The 8,114-nt window shown below is 44.5% G+C and overlaps 1 protein-coding gene across 1 annotated transcript; it reads left to right on the top strand.

The window, feature by feature from the left end:
- Positions 1 to 1,155: 1,155 nt before the first annotated feature.
- LOC142934307 (ZP domain-containing protein-like) lies at positions 1,156 to 3,840 on the top strand. Its single transcript, XM_076078840.1, has 6 exons — positions 1,156 to 1,192; positions 1,786 to 1,970; positions 2,073 to 2,473; positions 2,759 to 2,858; positions 3,050 to 3,257; positions 3,359 to 3,840. The coding sequence occupies exons 1-6, from the start codon at positions 1,156 to 1,158 to the stop codon at positions 3,493 to 3,495; spliced, it is 1,068 nt and encodes a 355-aa protein (XP_075934955.1). The 3' UTR covers positions 3,496 to 3,840.
- The last annotated feature ends 4,274 nt before the right edge of the window (positions 3,841 to 8,114 follow it).

The following is an 8,114-nucleotide window of genomic DNA, read 5'->3' as shown; positions in this document are numbered from 1 at the left end:
TGCCTTTGCAGTTCTCCTTTCTTGGTGAGTTCTTTTTTATTGTGTGACAGAATTTTCAATGAGCCAATCCACAAAAAAAAAAAAAGTTGCTGCAGTGCTTCATGTTGCAGCTCTGGCAACACTTTAATGAAATGTTACACATGATGGTTACACATTAGATTTTTAACATTTTATTTATCCACTAAACTATTGCCTGTGAATATATTTTACCACATTGAAAGTCTCTGTCCTGTAAAAACACGTCTCTTTAAACTCTTTTCATGAACAACATGAACAGCTACAGCCAGCAGACCATTTGTCTTTGATAGAAATCAGCGACACTTGCTGAGGCAGCTTTGAAGTTGTGATCCACAGGCAGCAGCAAAGTGTCAGTTTTTAAGTATAACTTACTTATTGCATTTTGGAACTTAAATTAATCTTCTATTTTTTAACTCCAGTGGACCCAGCTGCTCCCTCGTGTCAGGAGGGACTCTACTTGCCAGAGTTTTTGCCCCCCACACCTTTAAACGGAGCCCGCCTCTATGCAGAGGTCGACAGAGAAGTGGAGATCAGAGTCAGAGCACGAGCGTCACACACAACGTGAGTGAGAGCCGACGTGACCGGTGTTGCCTTGAGGCGCGTGAGATAACATCAGAGAGGAAAGAGTCAATAAATCTCTGCTTTCTTTGCTTTGTTATCACACAGAATACATGACATCATCATCAGCGGCCCACTGAACATCACCAAGCAAAGGAACACACATGGGGAGTTCGTCATCAGGTGGACGCCTATCCAACATGACCTGGCGGAGTTTTTCCCGATCTGCTTTGCTGTTGAAGCGGTGACCGGGTAAACTTTGGCTTCCTTGTGAGAGAATTTGTACGTGTGTGTGTGTGTGTGAAGCCATGATTTGACTTTGTAACACATTTATTTGCAGGTCTGCTGGAACCGCCATCACAAACAGTCACAATCACAATCACCACTCCACCCCATCTCCACAGTGAGTGACATTTCTCTGTGTTTGGTGTTTTTAAGCAACAAGGTAGAGATTCATCAATTAGGAGCCAAAACCTCCAGTAATAATTTGAACATGACATATCGGCCTAACTGAAAGAGTAACAGGCATTAAATCAGCGTTCACCGATGCTTCTCAGGTCCGGCGTCTATCAGTCCGAGATGAGGTGTGTTCTGGTAGAAGTTCGGAAGGTGGCAGGTGAGTCTACTTTAATCTCAACATTTAGTTGTTTAAGTACAGCTGTAATGGTGTGTATTTTCACCAAATATATCACATGCTAAATACTAAGTTAAAGAGCCAAATATTGTCTGCATGGCTGGCGTACATTAGAGTTTAAAAAGCCGCGAGACGTGCACTTCTATAAAGTGCTGTGATTGGTTAAACCTTCCTACCAGACAAAATTCAGAGCCGTCATTGGACGCAAAACATTCTTGCTCTACACAAAAATACCACGTTCACTGTTCATACACAGTGAAACCAAACCAGCAGGACTGTAAAGAAACTTTCTTTTTGATGGAAACACAACCTAAAGGTGTCCTGTGGAGTTTCCTAGTATACGAACAAATACCATGTTTACATTCATTAGAACACATTGTGTGCATCGTGGCCTTGGGAGCCTTTCCTTCTTCATACAAAGTATTTTAAATCATGAACTGTTCACATCAATGTTTACCAGCTCGCAGTCTTTGTTTGCTGGAACGTTGCTGAAGTTCTTGTTGGCATTACTGCCCCCTGTAAATAAGTACACCATTGGTATATAATGTGTATTTTCTAACACTCTCTTCTTCTAGTTAATTCCCATGTGATCTGCACCGAGTCCACGATGAGAGTAGAGGTTGAGAAATCTTCATTCCATGGACTCCATGAGGATCATTTGCGGCTCAACGACGGCGCCAACACCGCCTGCAGGCTGCACTCCAACAGCACTTACGTCTTCGCCGAAATCCCCCTCAGCGGTTGTGGCACTGAGCTCGAGGTAACGCAGGCTTTTGTTACCGGCTGCTCTTCTCTCTCAGTCGTTGGTGTTGCCTTTATCTAGCAGTATGAGGACTGAATACATAACCTTTGTTCACTGCAGGAAGACGGGGATAACCTCAGGTTCAAGAATGAAATCACCACGTTTGACAACATAGCCGACGTGATCACCAGGAAACACCTGCTGGAGGTGCACTTCTACTGCCAGTACCCCAAACGTGGAAACGTGACACTGGCCTTCACAGTACACAGGCCCATCGTCTCAGTGTGGGACAGGGGCTTCGGCAGGTTCACCTACCAGTTTGAGTTCTATCCTAACGACCAATACCAAGCCATGGTTGATCCAACTTCATACCCGGTGGTGTATGACATATGGAGCAGGATCTACATGCAGATAGAGGCCACCTCCTCCGTCAACAACACCGTGCTGTTTGTGGAGTCCTGCAGAGCTTCACCATATGACAACCAGAACTCCCAGCAGACCTACTCCATCATTGAGAATGGGTAGGCATGGACAGACCCCCTAGTGGCAATAGAGGGCATAACAGAGCATTTGTAAAGATTAGTTCTTTGATTGTTGCTTTAGAGGCTCTTCTGTGTAATGTCACCCTGTCAGGATGTAGAAGTCAATGCTTCACCGACTCCATCTTTTGTATAACCTATAGTACTTTTCTTATTGTGTGAATACCAATAGAACAATACCTCTGCCCCTATAGCAGCATCCACTGTAAGGCACAGAGTAACAAAGGCAACGTGTCTCATCTTTTTGTTGTGTTTTGCTCTGACTAGGTGTAAAGTGGACCCGACCGTTCAGATCCATTCCCCCTCCCACCCGAGACAATTCAGGTTCAGCATGAAGGCCTTCAAGTTCATCGGCATGTTTGATCAGGTAAAGAACGGAGCAGAGGACTGTTGATGTCTCTGGGAAATCTCTAAATGCTTCAACGAATAGGTCCAGTTCATGACGTCCTTTCATTTATCTGACTAGTTGTACTAAACGGAGGTTTTAACTGGATCTGAGCACAGCTCTGCTGTCGGTCCGTCTGCTGGTGTGATGACAGCGTGTTCTGTTTCATTCAGGTGTACATCAGCTGCACAGTCCTGATGTGTGCAGCAGGGGAACCCAACACCAGGTCCTCTCAGGGATGCATCAGCTCCACAACGCCAGCCACTTGGCCTCATAACCACCACCGCAGAAAGAGAGAGGCTGCCGTGGAGAGTGCCAGGCACTTCGTTTCCCAGGGTCCCCTGCGCTTAAAGAGATCAGCGGAGAGCAGCGAAAGCTCAGGTATGAAACCAGAGAAAGGTTATTTGTTACCAGCACACTTCACTTCTTTGAGCCACTTTGGACCAGATCAAGTTAAAACATGGTGCTTGTTGTCTCTCCAGCGCTCCACCTGAATCTGAACCTGGTGTTCATCGCTGGATGTCTTCTCGCAGCTGTTGGCATGATCAGTGCCGTGGTCCTGTACAAGGCCAGGATGTCAAAGGTCAAATACCAACCTTTGTCCACAGATGAACGTTAAGACAGCATGCAGAATACCAGTTCTGCATTAATTACATTTGACTACGTAAAGCTTTTGATTCGTTTTGCTGTCAGATATTGAGTGCTCGTGTATCTTCTGTGCCCATTTAAATGAATGAGCTTCATATTAAATCCTTTATACATGTCTACAGCTTATAGGTGGAAATACTTCAGCGAGGAAACATCTGTGCCCGTGCAAACAGGAAACCAGAACGTTTTATACCAATTAACACTAAGAGGCTGATCAACCAGTTCTGCACAGGGTTATTATCTCAAAATGAAACAAAATGAAAACGTTATCCTTCAAGAAAAACTAAAACCAAACTGAAACAATATTCCCTGTTTAGAAAATAAATAAAGATAAAATAAAAATGATCTCATGTTCTCATTGCACAGCTACTGTCTTCCTCAGTTGCTCTGCTTCCAGTGCAGCTTGTTTTAAGTAGAGCTTTTATCCAATCAGAGTTCACCTCTGTGTCTCTAGGTAAGAACAGAGGCCCGAGGCCTGCAGACTCTCAAGTGAATCCATGTGCAGTTTAAGTGAATGGGGACGATATTGTTGATTGTCATAGTGTTCAACCAATCAGATCTTTAGTTTGACATGTTGGGCGTATTCTTTGACATGTCAGAGCCTGCTAGCTGGCCTATAGCTACGTCAGCATTACGTGCAGCTCAGTTTCCATGTGCAGCTTTGCAGTGAGGTACAGCGTGTGCTGTGATTGGTCAGTGGGCGAGCACGTGACTACCGTGAAACAATCAAGTGATGCAGCTCAGCCAATGAAATATGGGCATTCTGACAAGTTTCCTGACTCCAGTGAGATGTACACACACAGCGACACAGGGGGCTGAGACGAGGAACCAGGTAGCAGAGCAATACGTCTCTCATGGAAGTTGTGAAAATTAAATCATAAGACTGACTCCAGTAGAGAAGAATTGGTCGCGGCTTGTCAATAAGGAGTGATGGTGAATCCTGCAGCCAGACCAGTTGAGAACCACTGTCCTACACGAGCGCAGTAACAAAAGAATTTCCCTCAAATTAGGCTTCTGCATTTTCCTAATGCACTAGTATTATTCAAAGGTAATGTAAGCCTCATACCGAACTGTTTAATACGAATACATAAAGAAGAAGAAGAAGAAACCATTTTTATTGTCATATACATATACACATACACGAAATTTGCCTTCTGCATTTGACCCATCCCTGTATATAGGGAGCAGTGGGCTGCCAATGATAGGCGCCCGGGGAGTTACAGTCCTAGAAACGAATAATAGCTGTGGCGCCATCATGTGGTTATAAGGTGGTATTTCAGCTGCAGGACAGCAGTGAAGGCCTTGGTATAAAAAAACACGGCCCGCCACTGCTTATATATAGTCCTGCTGAGCAGGGATTCTAGGCGACAGGAGCAGCAAGAGGGGGGCGGGGCGGAAACAGCTGGTGACGCAAACAGGAAGTCCTCTGTAGCATAGGCCGTCTCATTTCGGAGACCGCTCGGTCCAACCTTCGCGGCCCACGTAGACCACGAAGGCTGCAGCCCCTGAATTGAGACGCAGCTACAGAGGCACTGAGAGACACACATGACTTAGAGATATACGTGATGCAGCTCAGCCAATCAAATATGGGTATTCTGACGAAGTTTCCTGATTCAAGTGACATTTACACACACCATGACACAAGAGGGAGAGACGAGGAAAGACATGGCAGAGCAGGACAATAGCTATGTAAGCTGTAAATGATAAAACATATGACAATCGCCAAATGAGAAAGTTCGCCAGAGAGATCAGAGTCTCTCTCTCTCTCTCATATCCTCTCATATCCGCTCTCTCTGTCTTTCTCACTCATTCTCTCTCCTCTCTCTATCTTTCTGTGTCTCTCCGTCATTCAGGTCTTAGAGATCTTAAGAGGACTTTCACCCCCCCCCCCCCCCCACACACACCCCATTTCAAAATAAAAGCTCCAGAGAGTGAATTCTAACTGAAATGCTTGTGATGAAGCCTGTCATTTAATAACTTCTGTTTATGTGTGTCAAACATTATGAATATGTCTCCTCTCCCCCACCCAGTCCCACCCTTTCAAAATAAAAGCCTCATGGATTAACTGTATTTAAACATTAAGCTCAAAATTAGGCTTTTTTGTTGAAATAATTAATGCTCTTACTAATACTGCGACTACTACTGCTAATATTTCTACTATTACTACTACTACTTTTTTTTTCTATTATTCGACAACAGTGATATCAGCAAAGACTTGAACCTGATCTACATCCTAAACATCTGCAACAGAACGTATGGAGCAGCGTTCACTTCTCTTGGACTAATGATGCTGTAAAAGATACCAAGTTACAAATAACTTGTGCATTAACAGGGAGTCAGCACTCCATTGAGTAGGTGTGTGCTGCTATTACTATACCATCAATATATTATTACTACCACTACTGCTATTACTACCACTACTACTATTACTCATACTACAACTGCTACTTCAAAAACTGACTTTACTATTACTTCTTCTACTACTACTACTGTTATGTTAAATAATACGACCACTACTACAGCTATTACTACGACTACTGATACTACTTCTTCTTCTAATTACGAATACTATGCTACTACAAATATCACTACTGCTACAACTAGTACTTATTCTCATGCTAATAATACTTCTACTACAACTTCTTCTACTACTACAAATATCACTACTGTAGCGGACCCCAGCCGGACAATGGTGAAGCGTACTGATGTTTCCAGAGGCCTTTATTCACGTTCAACTGTTGACCTTACTTTGATGAACACAAATTTACTTTTCTCTCCTTTCTCCAGAAAACACCGTAAGAGCTTCGGAACACATAAAACATAAATGAGCTCTTACGAGTTTAAATATTCAGAAAAATACATTTAAATACACATGTGAGCATTAATCAAACACTTTCTTTCATGTATACTCTCAAAAGCATATGTTAAACCGAAATCTAGCATTAGCTTGAAATTACAGCTTAGTCATTTAGCTATACCTGTTAAGCTAACATTAGCATCTAGTTGAAACAGTAATATATCAAACACACAATGAACACAATAAACACAATACCTTGTTCCCGTTCCAGCTAGGTGCTTAACCGTTATTAGTAAACTCTTATTTCAGAAGAATATATTTTATAACACCTTTCCTTCAGTCTCCACCGTCAATTTTCATAATGTTCTTTATGCTGTTGAAGCTATGCTTCAGACTGTTTTCAACTTCTGGAGCAAGAACTGAACTTCTGACTCACCCAGAATCTGATAGGTATTTTATTCTTGCTTCAACTAAGTTGTCTTTATAGCTGTACTTAGGCTTGCCTCAGTGGTGATTGGACTGAGTTTCTGCCTGTCTGAGGAGGTGTGATTTAGTATCAGCTGCTGAATAGCTTTGCTAATTGCAAGGGAGGAGCCTACACTCCTGGCAGACAATCAGTAGATTGCTGTCCTTAAGGACTTCTGTAGGCTGGAAGCGTCAGGCAAACGAAGGCTAGGGCGAACAAAGGCAACAAGGTGACTTTTTCAAGCCCGACTTCGTCAAGCTAAGACTTCTCGAACGTGTAGTTACCTCATTTTTATTGTTCAAACCATGTGTTTGCATCCGATCTCGGTCCTCTCTTCTGCTCGGTGGTCATGTAGACATTGGGCCACTCCCAGGTGCCGTGACCCCGCTAACCTCATTTATCCTACTCTCTCAGCTCATGTTGAGCAAGTGGTGTCGGGGGGGCTCTGGAATTGCCAGTCGGCAGTGCCGAAAGCTGAGTTTATCTCGGGCTACGCTTCCTTGCTCTCTCTCAGCTTTCTTGCTCTAACTGAGACCTGGATCACGCCAGAAAATACCACCACACCTGCAGCTCTGTCAGAAGTGTACTCTTTCTCTCACACTCCCAGAGCTGCGAGGCGGGGTGGTGGTACTGGCTTGCTAATTTCCCCAAAATGGAAATACACTCTTGTCTCGGTTCCTCAGTTCTCCCCGTCCTCTTTCGAATTTCATGCGGTTACTGTCACTTATCCAGTCAAGCTCACCATTGCTGTTGTGTATCGCCCACCAGGCCCTCTTGGTGAGTTCTTGGAAGATCTCGACACATTGGTCTCACACTTCCATGATGATGGCTCCGCACTCATCCTGCTCGGAGACTTTAACATCCAGACTGATAAATTAGAACCGCTTCTTTCCTTCCTCTCCTCATTTGACCTTTACCCGGCCTCTTCTCCTCCTACTCACAAGGCCGGCAACCAGCTGGATCTTATCTTCACTAGACACTGTTCTACTGCTAACCTCTCCGTCACTCCCCTCCAGCTCTCTGACCACTATTTCATGTCTTACTCCCTCTCCCTCTCCTCTCCCCCCGTACTTCCACCACCTACCCACATGGTTTCTACCCGTAGTCATCTCCGCTCCCTCTCCCCGGCTGATCTTTCATCTTCTGTTACCTCTGCTCTCCCTGACCCTGAAGCCTTCTCTCTCCTATCCCCTGATATTGCTACTGATCTTCTCCTCTCCACCCTTTCCTCTTCTTTGGACAACCTCTGTCCCTTCACCTCCAGGCCTGCACGGCCAACCCCACCTGCCCCGTGGCTGTCGGACTCAGTGCGTAATGACAGACGGAG

Source organism: Anarhichas minor, unplaced genomic scaffold (assembly GCF_050575085.1).
Source record: "Anarhichas minor isolate MPS153535 unplaced genomic scaffold, ASM5057508v1 ptg000067l, whole genome shotgun sequence".
NCBI classification, from domain to species: domain Eukaryota; kingdom Metazoa; phylum Chordata; class Actinopteri; order Perciformes; family Anarhichadidae; genus Anarhichas; species Anarhichas minor.
Note: the sequence above shows the minus strand (reverse complement) of the source record. Positions and strands in the feature narration are given on the sequence as shown.